Source organism: Dermochelys coriacea, chromosome 7 (genome assembly GCF_009764565.3).
Source record: "Dermochelys coriacea isolate rDerCor1 chromosome 7, rDerCor1.pri.v4, whole genome shotgun sequence".
Lineage (NCBI taxonomy): Eukaryota > Metazoa > Chordata > Testudines > Dermochelyidae > Dermochelys > Dermochelys coriacea.
In genome coordinates this window covers 64,443,408-64,464,002 of record NC_050074.1, presented here as the reverse complement: position 1 = coordinate 64,464,002, position 20,595 = coordinate 64,443,408, and the positions used below count along the sequence as shown (strand labels likewise).

Sequence of the window (20,595 nt, the reverse complement as noted above, 5' to 3'; positions counted from 1 at the left end):
CAAGAATGAGAACAAGTGACTGTTTCAGAACTCTTCCATGTGGGAATTTGAGGAGTATACTTTGAACAGCTCTTGACAAACCCAAGGTGTTCCAATTGGAAAATATGTTTACTCAGCAGATTCCTAAAAGAAGATAATCTGCGTTTACACCAGGTTCCTTAGTAGTCATGATAAATTAACCCTTTGGAAAGGCTTCTTAAAGTAGAATATTGTGACATTAGGCAACAGATATGCTATCAATATTTTATATGGAGGTGGAGGAAATTCTTACTAGCTCCCAGAAGTAAACCTCAGCCAGAACATATATTACATGATCAACTACTTGTCCAAAGGCGATCACAAGACATTGGCTACCACTGGCTGTATTAGTTAAGTTCTTGCCATAGTAGTTTCAGAAGGATAGTGCAAGAAGAGTGGGACTATAGTCTCCATTAGCAATGATTTTGAGTATGACAAGAAAGAGATTCATTGAAAATATAGGTTTTCTTTCTGTTACTGTGCCATTTTTTCCCTGTAAAGCTTCTTTCATCTGTGCAGTAAATCTGTAGAAATTTCATTGCTGATTAGATGACCTTTACTTTCACAAGTTAAAGAGTGTCATTAGTGTAACACACACATAGGCAACAAATTCTCATTACAGCGTAATGCCATCCACACAGACTGCAGAGAGTCATAGGGAATGGCTAATGGTAGCCGACAAATGTTGGGTGTATTAGTCACAAAACATTTGCTGAATTCCACCAGAGCGGCGTGACAACCTTCGCAGCTAGTCCCAGCGAGCTGCAGAAGTCAGTGGAGTTTGCCTGTGACAAGCCGTCACTCTATCTTGGTAGAGCTTTATAGCACCAGTCAAAGCAGTCAGGGAAGATTGAAGTGACAGAGGCCCACTGAGTAAATAGTGAAACATGCAGCACATCATGAAATATTCAACCTGGGTGTAAAAGCTCTAAATGCTTTTTCAATTATTAGCACCTGCACTGGCTGCATACATCTAACACTAACAGCATGTTAATTGCCACCATTTGTTAGGATGGTTGTAAAAGATATTTGAAAGACAAGAGACATTTTGCAGTGTATCTTTACTTGGCATCTTATCCTTCGCAAACCCTTCCCTTCCCCCTTTAAAAGAAAAAAAAGACATTCATGTATGAAAAATGAAAACCACTGGCAAAGGGCACAAAGTGATTTCCAAACCTTTCAGTCTCTAGGGGGGACTGCCATTCATGTCATCTTACCAAAACACAGGCCATCGGTTACCCAGGGAAAGGTGTATTTCCAGACTTAAGCATGCCTACTGAGGCTAAAAGGTCTACTGCTGTTGGGGGAGTTTTGCCATTGATTCAGTATGGGTAGGATTGTTCTCTAGGTGAGAATAAAAAGGAGCTTCATTCATAGGCAAAGATTTACACAGCACAGCTTCACTCTCAAGCACTGTGACGGCCACCATAGGTTGTATATTGCTCTTGTTCCCTCTGCTTGGCTGTTGTGGGAGATCCAGCATGGATCCATGGGAGTATATAGCCCTGATATAAAGAAGCATATGAGAGATAGCAAGAGGTTTGACAAGAAGGTGAGAAAATCGAAGGAAATACTAATGTTAATTAAAGAGACAGTAATTTTCAGCCTTCTTTTTCTTTTTTAAAATTATTTTTATTCCATTTCCACATTTGTTCCAAAGTTGAAAACACCAACTGAATATGTTTGGAGTGGTTATAAATGTCTACAACGATAACAATGCTCTTTAAAATATAATGCTGGCTCCTTCGCAGCAGGTTTGCTGGAAAAGGGATTTGTGGTTTTGCTTTAGGCTGTTGTCTTCAAGGCAGGCTTTTTTGGTTTGCTGCTGTAGCATGGCATTTAGTGTCATTCCCAAGTTTAATTGATGATAAGTGGCATTATATGCTCTGCAAAACCTTGAAAAGACTGTGTTTATTCTTCATTTTAAGTCATGCACACATAATTTTTGCCATAAGAACTAGAGAAGATATTTATAAACTGGAGAATATAGATGTGAGAAACTTGACTTGGTTGCCTTTCTAACACGTGTACTATAGGTGCCTGTATTCTCATTGCAGGACTGATCAAATCTCTTTGGTCATTGCTGGCATTAAAAGGCCAAATTCTTTGGACATCAAGTTTAAAACAGACCCTTTTAAATTGATAGATGATTTTCTCCCCCAGGTAATGGGAATTTGTTAGTGCCTTTGTAAGCCGCTGACTTCACAGACTTGGACAGCGCAATTGCCACAGCACTAATGCAAGGTTCTCCCCTCTAATCCTATTTTGTGACTCCAAGCTTACCTTGACACAGTCATGTTTAAGGGTGACAGGATGGAAGTCTCCAAGAACACTTAACATTTGACTTAGTAGCTAAGAACAACGATTGCATTGTTTTTGTAATGTGGATTGTAATGGGAATTGGGTATTCAAACGCCGCAAGTAGTGTTGAAAATCTCAGCTTCTGTGAGTCTGTCTGTAAAAATGTCTTAATTAATTAATATTTGTAAAGCAGGATGAAAGCCCAGCTTAAAGGAGCTGTATACATCCAAAGTAATAGTAGTAGTATTTTATTAATACACTATTTCATAAAGTTATCATGATCCAAAGAAAAATTAGTCCATATATCTAAATAGTTGGAACCCTATTCTGTCCTTAAATGCATGTGATTATGTACAAGAGCAGAGTTCGACCTTAGTTCTAAACAATTCTTGAACTGCTATATAAATCTTCAGAGAATGCTTTATTTAGGACAAAGAGACAAATTATAAGAGACAGGAAAATGGCAGTACACACAGTTCGATACAGATTTCCAAATAGTAGGTATATCGGAAGCCATTGTTGTTAGAGTTTACCAAGGTAACTTTTACTTTCTGCCAATTTCTGTTCTCCGATGATCACATGCAAGTCCCATGAGCATTGTACAATGGTATTGGCTGGCATATGTTAGCCATTTGTTAATAAATGGTAATATTAGACTTTAAGACAATTACTCTCCATTTATTATATCCTGTCATTATTTTTCCTATTGGGCCTCTCATTATCACAGCTTGAAAAGGTTACATTAGAGAAACAAAGTACTGATTGTGGTGTAAATAAGTGCATTTGTAGTTACAGAATTATAAACTGCCCAAAAGCTTCATTAACACAGAGTTAAGGTTGACCAGAATTGCCTTATACCTCTCAGAATATTGAATGTACTTGTACTTAAACCAGTGAAAACCAGAAAACAGCAAGTTAAGATGCACACCAGCCCCACCCCACAACCCTAACTCTGCCCCATACAGTTGGCAAGATCTACAGGAGATATGCTGTAAGTATGTTTCAGCCAGGACAGCCCTAAAATAAAGCAGACATGAGGAATGGCTGAGTAAATGGGCTATTTTATATGACAGGTTGTGGGCCACAGAGTCATATTCATTCATTTGTCTGCATGAGTTCCAATTGCCCTTCACTCTGTTGGGGTAGCAGTATTGACCTGGTGAAAGGATTACTTGGAGCTGGTCACCACACTCACATCACCAGATGAGGAGAGGTGCAGGTGCACCCAGAAGTCATGGACTCCTTGTGGCTGGGTTGAGTTATACGAGTTGTGCACATGAAGAAGCATGACGGTCTGTTCTTGATGTGGGGATTTGTAGCAGTCTGATAGCAATCATGATAGTGCACTGGAGATCAGAGGAAGTGCAGCTGATGTTCCTGGGAGAATCCTTAGGACAAGGGCCATAAAGTGATAATATCTAGCAGCTCTGGATTGATTTGTACATAGTAGGTGAAGTGGTTGAATACCTGCCAGGTATAGCCAGATGAAGTATGCTCTAAATGCAGTTTTTGCCATAGAACACAGTGTGACAGGTTCTCCTATTGTACTCACATGCTGTGTCCCTGCATTATCCCATATCATCTGGAAGGATAGAATGCTACAGTGTTTGTCACGGGTGGGCTGGGATATCATTCAAAGAGAGGAGAGTTAAGGTTGCGGGATGATGCTGGTATATACTTTAACTCTATATATCCTGGTTTTAAGAGGTTTGAGAATAGGTGCATTTGATGTTCTGGAAGCAGGAACTGGTGGTCAACCTCAACTCTGCAGTAACCAAGTTTTTGGGTTACGAATTTCCCTTGTGTTTTTGAGGAGGTGGTTGTAGTCAAGGGGCACCTATGGAGGGGCACATGGAACACCTCACTACCACTCAACTACTAGCTTTGCCTTTCTCCTAACTCCTCCAGGTCCTCAGTGTGGGAGGGAGGCTCCGTACTCCATTTCAGGGGCTAGGGTAGTGGAAGGAGCTCTGCACAACCCTCCACATCATGAGAGATTTGCAAAGGAATTAAGTGGTTCATTCGTCTCCATGGGTTGTTCTCAAATGAATCAGAACACCCCGTGAAGATTAATTCAACCTGACACAATCAGTCTGAGAGTTGTGAACTGACCCATTCATCTCAATGGGTGTTCTTCCCCCTGTTGTGGATTACTAGTTTTCAAGACAATGTCACTATGCACATGGCTTTTAGAGCAATTTGAATATTAAAAACAGCTTCTTGTTTGGGGAGAGGGCTGTATCTGATTACAAGGAAGGGGTCCTTCACCACAGCTAGGGCCCCCTAAGTGCTCCAGTAATACGAACATTAAATACTGGTGTAATACCCAACCAGAGAGCAAAAACAAAACCACATGCCTTAATTGCCCAGTCAGACACTGCAAATAGCAAAAGACCAACTATAGGTCAACAGCCTATTTGCCAAAATATATTTACATAAGGTTTTAATCAATCAATTATCAATAACAGATAAATCCATAAAAATCCAAGTCTGTTCGCACATAATTCACAAACAGAAAAAGGGGCTACATTCCTCAATTAAATTGTTTACCATGAGTAATTCATTAAGCTCTAGTTGTAAGTTTCTAGCACCAACTCATATGGATGCTCTTGTACGAGGCAAGGCTCTAGCTCAGCAAAGCACTTAAATAAGCACTGAACTGAAAGCACCTGCTTAAGTGATTTACTGAATCAAGGCTGAAAACAGTTAAACCACAGATCAAACTTTTATCGTGCAGTCACCTGATTTTATTAAAGGATTCCTCCTGACTTCGGGCATTTCTGCAAATGAGGCAGGGACAGTCCTACAAATGTTGAATAAAAGCTGAAGAGGGCTATCTAGCCCCAGACCTGAAAACAGACAAGAAAAATTAATTGGAAAATAAAATGGAGTAATTTTTAGCAACCATTTTACTATTGTTTCTTAGTGAGTATGAAGGGATATTTATACATCACATCCTTAATGTACCTAATTGTTTGAAAGAAACCATATTAAGTGGGGGCTAGAGGGAGATTGGATTAGTGACTTCTGCTTTCAGGTCAGTGATGTGCTAGGAAGGGCTCATGGGGAATCACTTGTTAAAATTCCACAACTAATGTGAAGAAAGGCTTGCGAGATTTCCTAACCGATGATGATGTCTTTCCCACTATGAAGAAAAGGAGTACTTGTGGCATCTTAGAGACTAACAAATTTATTAGAGCATAAGCTTTCGTGAGCTACAGCTCACTTCATCGGATGCATCCGCTTATGCTCTAATAAATTTGTTAGTCTCTAAGGTGCCACAAGTACTCCTTTTTTTTTTTTTTGCGAATACAGACTAACACGGCTGCTACTATGAAACCTTTCCCACTATGGACACTGTTAAACCCTCTGCAATAGAGATGACTTATCGTTGGAATTCATAAAAATACCTCTGAAGACCCAATCCTTTGCCTTTGCAAAGGACCTAGTGGAATCAAATGTCGGGTATTAAAAAATTCTTTGCCAAGCAGGGTGCTCCCTGGGCTGGTATTCACCCCACTCACCCTCTTACCAATTGCACAAGCGCTGGGGCTTTCAATATATTTAGTATTTCCATCCAGAAAATCTCAGGATTGTTGTGCTCCACTTGGACAAAATGCAGATTACAAAGCCCGGAATGAGGTGCAAGATGGTTGGGGACAAAGCACCATCAATTGAGGGGCTCTAGTTGTGGTACAAACTTCCAGAAGAGATTAGATGAATCCACAGTCTGACCACCTTTAGGAAATTCTGCACAACATTCCTACTTGATACAGCTTTTACACCATCATAAGAATGGCACTCTCAGCATCAACCATCCTTTTCTAATCCCACATTCCTCCTCTCTTCCCTATCCCAAAAGTGAGACCCTACCCGAAGCAGAGCTTTCTATAACCTGAAAGGGAGCAGAGCCAGTATCATAAAGACCAGTAGGAACATCCCCTGCTGCCAATCTGATTAACATGGAAAGCACTCCTCAGATATTACGGTGCTGAGTACAAAACCATACACGTGATTAATGTTTTTTCAGGAGAGGTTCACTAACTACATGTGTATTTGCTACATGTTAAACTACTTCCCTCCTTGGGAGAGAGCATGGAAGTACTTTGTTTTAAATGGGTAACCAAATGAGTAGATTCTCCAGTTCCGCTCACACACTCTGTGGGTTTGTGCCTGTGAAGTGAATAAGAATATTGCAATGCACTTCAGTGGGAGCATGATCAGGCACTGTAAGCATTATGTGTTATCCCTGTTATGTTGGACTGATAGCTGCCAAAGTGGGCAAGTTTTATAGAAGCCACCTTCAGGCACCTATTTGTGAGCATGTTTAGCATAGTATCACATTATGCTGGTTGTGCAATTCAGGGAGAGTTCACCTGTGCATATACAGAGGCAGAATTTTACCAGTATAGACTATTCTAGAGGCAGAGCCTTACCATATTCTGTTGGTTGAAAAAAATTAAAAGCTGGGTTAAATTTTCAAATATGGTCTCCTATGTAGAAGCTGCCAAATAATAATAATGTGTGCGTATCCGTGTCCTGCACAAAACACAAACACGCAGTCATGTTCATGGAACAGGTTTCAGAGTAGCAGCCGTGTTAGTCTGTATTCGCAAAAAGAAAAGGAGTACTTGTGGCACCTTAGAGACTAACAAATTTATTAGAGCATAAGCTTTCGTGAGCTACAGCTCACTTCATCGGATGCATTTGGTGGAAAAAACAGAGGAGAGATTTATATACACACACAGAGAACATGAAACAATGGGTTTATCATACACACTGTAAGGAGAGTGCTCACTTAAGATAAGCCATCACCAGCAGCAGGAGGGGGGGGAAAGGAGGAAAACCTTTTATGGTGACAAGCAAGGTAGGCTATTTCCAGCAGTTAACAAGAATATCAGAGGAACAGTGGGGTGGGGGGGGGAGAAATACCATGGGGAAATAGTTTTACTTTGTGTAATGACTCATCCATTCCCAGTCTCTATTCAAGCCTAAGTTAATTGTATCCAGTTTGCAAATTAATTCCAATTCAGCAGTCTCTCGTTGGAGTCTGTTTTTGAAGCTTTTTTGTTGAAGGATAGCCACTCTTAGGTCTGTAATCGAGTGACCAGAGAGATTGAAGTGTTCTCCAACTGGTTTTTGAATGTTATAATTCTTGACATCTGATTTGTGCCCATTCATTCTTTTACGTAGAGACTGTCCAGTTTGGCCAATGTACATGGCAGAGGGGCATTGCTGGCACATGATGGCATATATCACATTGGTAGATGCGCAGGTGAATGAGCCTCTGATAGTGTGGCTGATGTGATTAGGCGCTATGATGGTATCCCCTGAATAGATATGTGGACAGAGCTGGCAACGGGCTTTGTTGCAAGGATAGGTTCCTGGGTTAGTGGTTCTGTTGTGTGGTGTGTGGTTGCTGGTGAGTATTTGCTTCAGATTGGGGGGCTGTCTGTAAGCAAGGACTGGCCTGTCTCCCAAGATCTGTGAGAGTGATGGGTCGTCCTTCAGGATAGGTTGTAGATCCTTGATGATGCGTTGGAGAGGTTTTAGTTGGGGGCTGAAGGTGATGGCTAGTGGCGTTCTGTTATTTTCTTTGTTGGGCCTGTCCTGTAGTAGGTGACTTCTGGGTACTCTTCTGGCTCTGTCAATCTGTTTCTTCACTTCAGCAGGTGGGTATTGTAGTTGTAAGAATGTATGATAGAGATCTTGTAGGTGTTTGTCTCTGTCTGAGGGGTTGGAGCAAATGCGGTTATATCGTAGAGCTTGGCTGTAGACAATGGATCGAGTAGTATGATCTGGATGAAAGCTAGAGGCATGTAGGTAGGCATAGCGGTCAGTAGGTTTCCGATATAGGGTGGTGTTTATGTGACCATCGCTTATTAGCACCGTAGTGTCCAGGAAGTGGATCTCTTGTGTGGACTGGTCCAGGATAAGGTTGATGGTGGGATGGAAATTGTTGAAATCATGGTGGAATTCCTCAAGAGCTTCTTTTCCATGGGTCCAGATGATGAAGATGTCATCAATGTAGCGCAAGTAGAGTAGGGGCATTAGGGGACGAGAGCTGAGGAAGCGTTGTTCTAAGTCAGCCATAAAAATGTTGGCATACTGTGGGTCCATGCGGGTACCCATCACAGTGCCGCTGATTTGAAGGTATACATTGTCACCAAATGTGAAATAGTTATGGGTGAGGACAAAGTCACAAAGTACAATATTTCTGAGCACATTTAGCTCATTTCCTTGGCATGTCAGTGCAGGCTTTGTGTGTGCAACAAATATGCAGGCACCTTCCCCCCTCCACCTCCCAAGGACACACTTTGGGCAACTACATTTGAATATCTGGCCTTTTAGTAGGTGTCTTTTTTCACATTACAAATTTCTTCCTCTGTGAAATGAAAACTCGTTCCTGGAGCTTCATGACAGAAAGTTCTGTGCAAAAATTGTGTGGAACGTGGGTGCTTTGTCAGACAAAACTCTGTCCCCTGTTTGTTTTTATGTTCAGTTCCCCCTGCATCTTGTAGTGGCTATACTGATTCTAACGATGCCATATCATGCTATGACTAAGACTTCTTTTATTTAGCATCTTGTTGTATCTTTGCTAGCTCACTTACCCTCTTCCCTCAATAATTTTTTTCAGCAAATAAATTAATGAAGAGAGTGTGTGTGTGTGTATTTGAGTATGAAAGTGCATACACAATTATATTTGTTGGAGGGCAGTTAATTAAAATGTCTCTTATTTGTGTCTCTTTTGAGAAGCCCTAGGTTTTAAAATCCTGCTGCAGAAACACTTAGAGGGTTACCACAGATACAGTTGTCACAGAAAATGGACACTGTTGTTTAGTATTAAAATCATGTATTCCGGATGTGGGCATTTGTTAGTCAGTCTACTCTAAAATGACATACTGCTGAATCTTTAAAGGGCTTCAGTTTGGGAAAGCAAAATATGATTGGGCAAATTGCTAAAATATTTAAAGTGCAGCCTGTTAAAGCTTTTACTGTGAAGAGCATCACGTCAGAAGTTGTATGTGGTAAAAGCAAGTAATTGGCTTTCCATACTTCTGCCAGTCAGTCAGCATGGGGCTCTATTCCGATCCCTTCTATTTCATTGCAGATGCTAATAGCAACTCTTTTGATATTATTTTTTGGAGGGATGAGAATGGGAAGAAAGAATATTTATGGACATGAATGTGACAGACCTTTTTAAATCAACTGAAAAGCTTATTGAAAATCTTCCAGGCCCCAACCCAACATTTAAAAACTTTTTTTCTTATATTTCTTATATTCTTTCCCTAAGGCAGGTGTGTTGAAAACATCTGTTGAAATGTAAATAAATTTCTTTTTTGACTTTTATCCCTGTTTGGATATAGCTCTTGGGATATTTTCCGATCCATAATTCATAACGTTTTCCACTTACAGTATCTGTGATTTGTTTTTTTTTTCCCCCAGGCATGACCCCTTGTTAATTCCCGGCAATGAGCAGATTGACAACATGGATGCCAGTGTGAAAAAATATGACTCCACGGGGATGTTTCATTGGTGTCCAGGAAAGGACATTGAAAAGGTCATTTTGGTGGGTGCCTTAAAATAATATCTAACAATGTTCTATCCAAAGAGAGCCCATTTAGACAATAGGAATGTCAGATGTTTAATGGGATAACAGTTATCTATATCGTTTTAAAAACCATTGTACTGAAATCAGAAATGCAATACAGATGGATTTTGAGCCATCATTCTGGCAAACCCTGGTGAGTATACAAGCCTATAACACTACATACTTCACTGAAAATTGGCCCCAAATCCTGAGACTACATTTTCATATGATTTAATGGGACTACTCAGAAGCTTAAAATTATACATGTACTTCAGATCTTTGTAGGATCAGAGCTATGGTGACCATTCACTATGTACCATTCATCTCTTTGAAACAAGGTGCTAATGCATTATTCCTTATTAGTCATTGAGAATTTTACCCCATTTAAATTTATTGCTTGGTTCTCAACATGTTAAAGCACTCAAACAAGCTTGAGTAAATAGTACTGCTATTCTACCCATCTAGGGTAGTGTTTTGGGTCTAGTGTGTATTCATTTCATTTGTTAAAGTGGGAGGGCCATCAAACTGACTCAAGTAATTAAAAATAATTAGAAGGCCTATCACAATCTGTTACATTCAGTGAAAGTTTGTGCTGTTTGTGTTCATGTACTCATACCTAAGAGTAGCAAGTAACTCACTCCAGATCTCAAACACAAAACTGATGATCTATGAAATGAGCTCCCTGGTGGATCTTCACTTTGTCGCAGATTATAAAGCTTTTCTTGAGATCGCTGTCTTCGTTTTCCCTATGCTATTGCGTGGTGTAACCAATAATGGCATTGTGGGGTTTCCTCATTTATTATCTCTTCTTGACGCCGTCTCAATTTTTCTCCGCTTGCAAGTAAATAGATGTGGGTTTTTTTCCTCTTAACTGTCTGCTCGGTAAACTCAACCTGGGATCTACAAGTTTGGCTGAGTTATTTCTTGTTCCGTGCATCATCACCAGTGATAAAGATCCTGCGAGCAAAAGGCTGCCCTCACTTACACCTGTCCACAAACTATGTCTAGACGCACATCAGTGGAACCTTACTGCATGAGTGCAAGTGAGGGCATAACCTGAAGATGATGGGGTTGCTTAGAGTGTCCTATAATTGAAAATTGTTTAAACAATTGTGCTGATGATGCCTGAACCAGAAAAGAATTCACTTCTCTGCCCCAGAGCTGTGTTGGCTGTGCAGGGCTGACAGCAGTATAAGGCAGTGTGTCCCTCAAGTAAGCAGACATGACTTTGAATCTACGTAGGGATTAGGTTTGTCAAGTGGAAAGGTGCCATTTTTACATACTTACCTTTCAGACAAGAACCATGGTTTGGGTTCAGTCTTGTAAGGGCCTGATTCAGCAAAGCACTTAAGCACATGTGTGGGACTACTCATGTGCTTCAAGTCAAGTGCGTGCTTAAATGTTTTGCAGTATCAAAGCCAAGGTGCTCAGCATCTTGCAGGATCAAATATTTTTACGGTGAAAGCTCCATTCTGCTCTCAGTTACATGAAAATTATTAATGCAGCAGTGCAACTGAAAGCAGAATGTTTTTTTTTTAAACTGACGAGAAACCTTTTGGTCAAAACTGCTCCAGAGGGAGTTCCTCTGCAGCATATTCTACATTTGCATTCCATGTAGTCTGTGTAAAGAATAAACAGCAGAGAGCCACAACCTTAGTGCAAACCTTTATTCTGTGGGTTAACAAAAAGAAAAAATTACTATTTGCTGGCTTCAATAAATGTGCTACTTTGAACATCAGAACAACCATACTGAGCCAGATTCATGGTCTGTCTAGTCCATCCTATCTTCTGACAGTGGACAGTATTGGAGGCTTCAGAGGGCATGAACAGAACACACCAGAACAGTTTATTGAGTGATCTATCCCCTGTTGTCCAGTCCCAGCTTCTGACAGTCAGAGGTTTAGGGACACACACAGCATGGGGTTGCATCTCTGACCATCTTGGCTAATAACCATTCACGGACCAATACTCCATTAAATGTTTTTATTCATCGATTCTTCACTCTGTTCTCTGTTTTATTCATCGATTCTTCACAGTCCATAGCTAAGTTTCGTTGAATATCCACCTCACTGGCATCATAATTTTGATGCACATAGGATGATATCCATTAGTGGAATGCAACAGCACCAAAACTGGATCCAGATGTGAAAGTCATCATCAGCTAATGACTTTACTTAATGGTCATCTCAATGTGTGAGCTGCCTTCAAGACTGACTGGGATTACAGCACAAATTTAACCACTGTCATTAAGATAAGCAGATAATTCTGAACACCATTTAGATGTACTTCATCAGATTCTTCCTTTCATCCCCTCAGTTGCTCTTGTCAATGAAAAGTCACTGTTAGTCAAGTTCTTGCATCATGGCTATTTCTGACTTCCAGAAGAACCCTCTGGGGCTTTTGGTATCCGGTAATTTTGGTAAATCCGGTATTCAGTTTTGGTAAACTAAAACAGCACAGAGGCTTCTCCAATTTACACTAAGGATGGTGCTGGTGACAGCTTGTCCAAGGACATAGGTGAGATCTTTGAGTCCTCCTCTGAGCTGCACCAAGCACTGCTCAGTCACAGTCTCAGATCCTGGGCTACAGTCTTAAAACATTTTACAGACAAAAAAAAATCTATAAATCTACAAGAACATCTCAAAGTATTTGGGGCCTGAGTCTCATTTACATGGAGGCTCTTTACATTGCTGGGTAAACGGATGTGCAAGAGGCTGAAAATTCCATTAGCTCAGACCCACCAACACTGCTATGAAATGGCAGTGAGCTGGAAAAGCATTCTGGGTTTTGACATTCTCATTTTGCTAAAGGAGCTTTAAAACCACTCCTGGCAGTCCAAGAAAAACACTTTGGACCAGAGAATATTTTACTTATGCCAGCTATAAGCTTTGGAAGCTAACCAAAAACTCTGGGTGTGGACAAATAGAATCCTTTTCTATATGCTTTTGTAGCCAGAGTTGTTGGAAGTGTTTCCCCACATTTAGGGGCATCTGATCCTGCTCTCACACTGGTGTCAGTCAGGAGTTACTGCATTAAAGTCAGTGAAGTCAGAGATGTAAGTATAACCAATGAGAGAGGAGACTCTGACCTTTAGCCTCCAGGCCTTATTGTGTTTGAGTTGTGGTTTGGTTTCCCACACTCCCTCCATTTATACCCTCATTCTACAGTTGTGGACACATTATCCCAAACATAGTCACTTTATTCTTTTTCAGGTTGACCACTTTTTGCTTCTTAACTGGTTGTATTTTACAATTCACTACTATTCTTTTTACTCCTCGTACTAAAACATAAAGCTTTGCTGTGCTAGAGCAGTGCAGATTTGAATACCAAAGTTAAGCCATCTGTATCCCGAACAGGTCCCTTTGCACCAAAATCCCCCCCCAGTCTGCCTTTTCTCTTAGTTTTTAATTTCTAGTTCACCATACAGTGTAGTGTCCTGAACGCTTTGAAATTAATCAACCGTCAAATCACCAAATGCACGATGGGGGAAATTCAGCCCTCAGTTAAATCCAGAGTAAATTCTGAGTGACTCCAAGCAGTAGAGTGCTATAGGTTTATACCAACATATTTGCCCAGAATTTGATCATATATATCTGCATTATACTGTCTGGGCTTGTCTACCCTTAAAATGCTACAGCAGCATAGCTGTAGTACTTCAGTGTAAGCACTGTCTATGCCAATTGGAGAGGTTCTCTCGTTGGCGTAGGTAATCCACTTCTGTGAGCGGCAGTAGCTAGATTGATGGAAGAATTCTTCCATTGACCTAGCGCTTTTTACATGGGGACTTAGGTCAGCTTAACTATGCCGCTCAGGGGTGTGGCATAGTTTACATTGGCATAGTACATCTTTGACCGATGTAGTTAAACCAACCTAATTTTCAAGTGTAGACCAGGCCTCTGCCTGTGAACTGCAAGCTTCTGGTGGCATGGACCATGGCTCCCTCTGTCTATACAGCACTGACCACATTCCACACAAGATAAATAATAAATATAATAATGAATTACTAATGTCATCCTGCTTCACTGTGCATGAATGATATTGACAGGAAAGTACATTTTTTTTGGTTTAGAATTCAGTTTATGATTTATGCTTCTGTTTGCTTTATCTGCCTCTTCCCTTATTGTTTTTTTCCAGACCCGGAGCGAAGCAGCGATGACAGTTTTAAGTGGTCATGTGGTCGTTTGCATATTTGGGGATGCTAAGTCTGCATTGATTGGAGTAAGAAATCTAGTGATGCCATTACGAGCCAGCAACTTTCACTACCATGAACTCAAGCACATTGTGTTTGTGGGTTCACTTGAATATCTGAAAAGGGAATGGGAGACGCTGCACAACTTCCCCAAGGTTTCAATCTTGCCCGTAAGTCCAAAGCCAAAATATTCATACTTTTTTTTTTTGACTGAAAGACACCAACTGGACAGATTCGTATTGACTTTGATCATAGGCTTTTACTTTTGTCTGTTTATAGGCCTCAGGACTTAGCCCTTCCCCTTTACTATATCTATGAAAACTGAGCCCTGAGAGACCTTATTAGAAGAAATTTGCAGCAGTGTTCAGTCCCTTGTCAAGGATGAATTTCAGCTGCTATCAAATGTATTAGCTGTGTTATCTATTGAACATTCACTCTAGTGCCCTGCGTGTAGCCTGTTCTGATGTGGTGATTTTTCTGACAGAATGACAGTACTTACTTATGACATTATTTATGCCTGGAAAACCTTTGAAAACAATTTTTATTATTTGTCTGTCTATCTATAACTATAAAGGCTTGATACATGCTGGCCTGCTAGCTCTCTTGTATATAAGAGAATGATCATAGCATTTTCATTAAGAGCCCTTCCTTTTAAAAGTGTTCACAGGCTTGGTTGTAAGCATTTACTAAATACAGTGGGTGAAATCCTGGTCCCTTTAATAATAATGGCAAAACAGCCATTGACTTCAGTGGTGTTAAGATTTCATCCTCTGAGTCCAAAATTCAAAGAGTCTGATTCTCTACTCTCTCATATCATCATTCACACTTGTGCAGTGAGTGCAGATCGCTACTTCCAGTGTAAGTGAATGATTGATTCCAGTTTGGTATGGTTTTATACCCAAAGGTGTAAATTACTTCACAAAGTACAAGCAGTGGAGGCTCAGGTCCTTGGTCAGATAGCAGAAGTCATGTTCTGTGCTTTACAAAAGTTTAGTAAAGCAAACTTGGCTGTTCTATTGTTTCATCTTTTGGAATTCTTTAATCCTTACTTGCTAGAATAGAAAAGTAGAATAGAAGTTTAGCATTTCTTAGCATTTTTTTAACTAACAAAAATACAAAGCCCAGAAGCTCACAGAGACCAGTGATAAATTTAGCCTAATGTGTGTAGAGATGACAGCATTTATTGAATGGAAAGGCAGCTTTGTCCAATATATGCTGCAGTTCATGGTTACTCCAAAGCTAAGATTTGTTGTTAATCTTTGTTTCTGTTCTGCAATTGCTGTACAGTGACATGGCATAGTTCTGTATTTAGTGCCTCACAAATGGCTTCATGATCAAATTTTTCCTGTGAAAGATTTTTTTGCCAGCCCTGCAAATTCAGCCTGACATCTGAAAGTCGAGCTTCTTACCAGTAATAAAGATTCAGCAATCAGAACTTAGATGATAATATTCTTGATGATGTGTGAGAGAGCAGAATCCAGCTGTTGCTACAGGCCTATGTTATTTTTGTTCATAAAATAAGGAGATATTGTTAGGTTTTGATCCTTAGATCAAAAGGCTCAAATTTGGCTCCCTTGCACATATGCTTTATGATTCAGTTTTCAATTACGTGATTACACACTACTTTTTTTTCTATGGGTCCACTGCCTCATTTAATATGAAGGATGGACACACCTTGGGCAGAATTAACATTGCATGAAAACTTTAAATCTAGCATTTCCTAACTTTTGAGTGCCTGACTTTGCAACCTAAATAACGTTCTTCCATGTATGTGTGGGGAGGGGAGGAAAGGTATGTGGTATGAATAAAGGACTGCAGTATTAGGCCCATGTTCTTGTGTGAAAGCTCAGATAGTTGGCTTTGTGCCTGAAACTAGTACAGACACAAATATTGAATTGGTTTTACTTTAAAAGCTACCTGGAGTTGTGCACTGGGCTGTGCCTTGGGCTCTGCAAACTAGGGCACCATTCTTTCTACCAGGCTTAAAATTCAGTCATCTTGGTTCTCTTAGAAGACACTGTGGCTATAATCTGCAGCAGGTTGCTGCTGATCAGCCTTGGAGAACCACCTTCCTTTGGGGGATGTTGGTGAGGGATTTGGGGGGAGATTTTCAAGGGCACAAACAGGAGTTGAGTTCCTAAGTCCTATTGATTTTGAATGGAGTTGGGGCTCCTAACTGCCCTTTTTTCCATTCAAAATCTTTTTTGAAAATGCTTCATTTTCAACAGCTATCATCCTTCCTGATTGTTCTCCATGAATTAACATGAGGTGAGGGATTGGGGTCTTGTCACTCAGTGTTTAAGGAAGTTGGGGCTGGGCTCTGGATACCCAGGGACACAACTCAGACGAAGGGACTATTTAGTGTCTCCATCAGCATTAAGGTCTGTGAATACCAATCTGTGGAAGCTGACTGACTGAGCTGTCTCTGGCACACATATAAACCCACTATTTATTGCACAGGGTTCTGAGTACTGCCCCGGTACCTAAACATAATATCTTTTGCCTTAAATAGTCCATATCTTAAGTTTCAGAGTAAATATTGTCTTGTGTATAATATGTAGCGGGTTAAGTGTTGTATCTTGGTTGCCTTAGTTATGGGAAAAAAAACCCCACTAACTACCACAACATTTCATTTTAAATACTGCATTCTCTGAAGGTAATTGTAGCTCCAGGAAATATTATATGAATTGAGCCCATTAACTTAACATCCTGTTTCTGTTTCAAAGGGTTTAATCACATAATTTAAATATCGGTGTGTTTTGTTGGTAGAGGCACCAAAAACACATACTGAAAAGGATTAACCTTTCTTCTGTATTGCTCCAGGTAGTAAGCATTTTAGAAAAATAGCTTCATCTTGATTGCAGTTAGAATGTGTAGGACAAGGCTTTCCTATTTAAATGGTTATTTTTTTGCCCAAACCTGTATGACCTGGTATTAGATAAACAGACATTTAGAACACACCCCTTGTTATGTTCAGAAAGCCAGAGGTTGCCACATGATAGTGACTTAAATCAAGACAATTTCAAGTCACAGATGAGATGTAGAATGCTGGCATTATTCCTATTTCTTGTTTGTTAGTAATAGCTTGACTGAGTATTGAGACTGAACCTAAAATGCTGCCATCAGCACCAACTACCCTTTAGATTAGCACACATCTCCTATTCCCTGGCACATAGTTAGACCAGCTTAATGTCAGAGCATAAAAAAGATACTTGTTAAATAATTTCCCAAAGCTCCTTCTCAATCTTTAATTTGTTTTTCTTTTTTCCCCTCTCTCACTCCCCCCACCCTCTTTTTTTTTCACGATGCCGAAGGGTACGCCATTAAGTCGAGCTGATTTAAGGGCTGTCAACATCAACCTCTGCGACATGTGCGTTATCCTGTCAGCCAATCAGAATAATATTGATGATGCTTCGCTGCAGGACAAGGAATGCATCTTGGCGTCACTCAACATCAAATCTATGCAGTTTGATGACAGCATTGGGGTCTTGCAGGCTAATTCCCAAGGTAAGGACTGCCCTATAATACTTCTCTGCCATGCCTACAGGGGACAGGACCTGGCAGGAAGAATATCCCTCACTCAGTAATTCAAAGAACCTTACATCAGCTTGCTTGACAGTTAAACCTGCTGATTGGTATGATGGCTTTTAAAGGGACAGTCACATAGTTTCCCTGCTGTATCACAAAGGAAATCTGGAGCAGTGGGGAATGAATGAACCAAGATTTTAATTTTTAAATGGGTTGCTCTTTCCTTTTTTCCTTTAATCATTGATTGCTAAATCCACATGATTCTGTGCATTCTAGTTCCACCAAATAAAGTTGCATTTTTATATACGACATAGCCAGAGATGGCTTATCTTCACTCTGGGTGCAAAGTGGCATGATGGCAAATGCTGGCCGACAGGGTTTTTCGCTGTGTATGCCAGACGGCAGCCAAAAAATAGCCAAATGCCACACAACAAAATTAAAAAGGAAAAGCAAGACAATTTAAACAGAGGTTTATTTACATTTTCTGTGCTTTCTTGCTCAAAAAGCCCCCCAGAATTAACTCAAAACTGATTTCTGCCCTTGGATTGGCAAGCACAGCTCCCATAAAGGCATGGAACAAATCCTACAGTCGTCACTGAAGTCTACAGGCCTGATTCATAAGTACCCCAAGGCCATTTTACACCAACTACGCTTGTAAGCAGCCCTAAGACACCCTATCTAATACCATCAGTGTAGATCCAGCCATCTTTAGTCCCTGCAGAAGTGCAGGCAAGAGTGGCCTCCGTTAAACCTTTTAAAATGATGCAGTGCGTTATCCCTCCAGAACCAGCCCGACTCTACTGGCTGGGGCAGAAGGGTGGTGCTACAGCCCATGCTCTCCTTCCCTCCTGTAAGCACCAACCTTGTGCAGTACTTACCCTCGAGGTACACGAGAACTGAGATTAAGATTCGTCCATGCATAAAGAGTGTGTCTGGAAGGAGGGCCTCTTGTGACCTCTCTTTGCTGCTCTGTACATAGAATCATAGAATCATAGAATATCAGGGTTGGAAGGGACCCCAGAAGGTCATCTAGTCCAACCCCCTGCTCAAAGCAGGACCAAGTCCCAGTTAAATCATCCCAGCCAGGGCTTTGTCAAGCCTGACCTTAAAAACCTCTAAGGAAGGAGATTCTACCACCTCCCTAGGTAACGCATTCCAGTGTTTCACCACCCTCTTAGTGAAAAAGTTTTTCCTAATATCCAATCTAAACCTCCCCCATTGCAACTTGAGACCATTACTCCTCGTTCTGTCATCTGCTACCATTGAGAACAGTCTAGAGCCATCCTCTTTGAAACCCCCTTTCAGGTAGTTGAAAGCAGCTATCAATCCCCCCTCATTCTTCTCTTCTGCAGACTAAACAATCCCAGCTCCCTCAGCCTCTCCTCATAAGTCATGTGCTCTAGACCCCTACAGTTTAGCACAAAATCCGTACTTGGGCTGAACTGTCACTGAAGTTAATGCAGTTAAGCCTGAGCAAGGAGTGCAGAATTAGGCCCTGTAGGAGTTCCCCTCAAGAGCCAAATGACAGAATGAAAACCTAAAGCACATTGGTAAATTGATAGATTTAGAATCATAATCTCAAATGGTGGGATTGTGAATGTTGGCACAAGAACCACTTGTTCACCTCAAATATCATCAGCAGCAGAGGGAGGAGTTCTGAATCAGATCCACGCCTTTGTAACTCCTTGTACACGGGCTAGCAAAAATAACTTGTGTGAAAACGTAATTAGACTGTGGAACTCGTTGCCACAGGATATCACAGAGGCCAAGAATTTAGCAAGATTCAGAGGGACTGGATATTTATATGAGTGTCAAGCAGGGAGATAAAATTTCATGCTCCAGAGTTTAAGCCAATCTCTAACTGTTAGTCATTAGGAAAAGACCTTCCTAGTGGGGCTGCCTGCTGTGGAGTTTTTTACACCTTCATCTGAAACATCTGCTGCTGGTAGGGATATTGGACTAGCAGAACCACGGGTGTGATCTGGTATGGCAGTTCCTTCCGGAAGGTGTGCAAATGGTAATGAAGGGGATTAGTGTTTGTTTTGATTTATTTGTTTGTCTGTTAATGGTCATAGAGCAGATAGTTCCCCCTCCCCCCCCCCCACAGTGATCTGGCCTTCTTCCATAGGCTGGTGCAGAAGGGAACACATGGTTATAACACATGGCCCTCCCCAACAATGTGCTGACCAGGAGCAAGCAGGGGAAATTTCTTCCCAGCCTTGTGCCTGAGACTGGGGGCTCACAATCTGGGACTTAAAGGTGTGTATGCCAGTTTAGAGCTATGATAAGCTTTCATTGAGTCTATCCTTTATTTGCTGGGTGTATGAATCAGTCAGCATTCCCATAAAATGTTCTCTGGATCACATAGCTCCTGAGTGGCAGGATCCAAAGGAACACAAAGTATCTGATCAGTCTGGTGCAGTCACAGACACATTATGTCACATGACATGAAGACAGGAAAAGGATATCCAGAGGGAAAATCTGGGCAAGAGGGGCCAGGCAAACTAGGAAAAACAATGTTCATCAAAGGCAAATCAACTGAGGATAGTTGCAGAGGAGAAATCAAACAGCCACAGCTTTCTCAAATTTCCATCACTGCAAGCACAACCAACTTCCAATCAGTTAATAACATCACAGTAACTCACTGCCACTCACAGTGCCAGCTGTCCAGAAATAACCCATGTCACCCAGTGAAAACAGTAGAAAAGTGGCATACCAGTGACATGGAATGAAGGACTATGCCCTGCCAAGAATTCCTTGCAGGCAGTAGAAGACAACAAAGGTCAAAGGACACCAAACATCACTGTTACCCAGCTTTTATCCTTCTACAGCCCTTTAAACTCGTCCGTGAACCCGTCATTATCAACATCTGAGCACGACGCTGCCATTGTAGCATTACTTTTCAGGGCTGTCGGGGAAGGCTTGCTTTCCTATCCCACTAAATGTTTGGGATTTTTTTTCATTTGTG

General features: G+C 41.0%; 1 protein-coding gene across 1 annotated transcript in view; it reads left to right on the top strand.

Annotated features, from left to right (window-relative positions):
* KCNMA1 (potassium calcium-activated channel subfamily M alpha 1) overlaps positions 1-20,595 on the top strand; it is an 827,350-nt gene that overhangs the window by 745,401 nt on the left and 61,354 nt on the right. Inside the window, 3 exon segments of the mRNA XM_038409287.2 lie at positions 9,766-9,889; positions 14,045-14,269; positions 17,414-17,606. Coding sequence (XP_038265215.1) covers positions 9,766-9,889; positions 14,045-14,269; positions 17,414-17,606 — 542 coding nt within the window.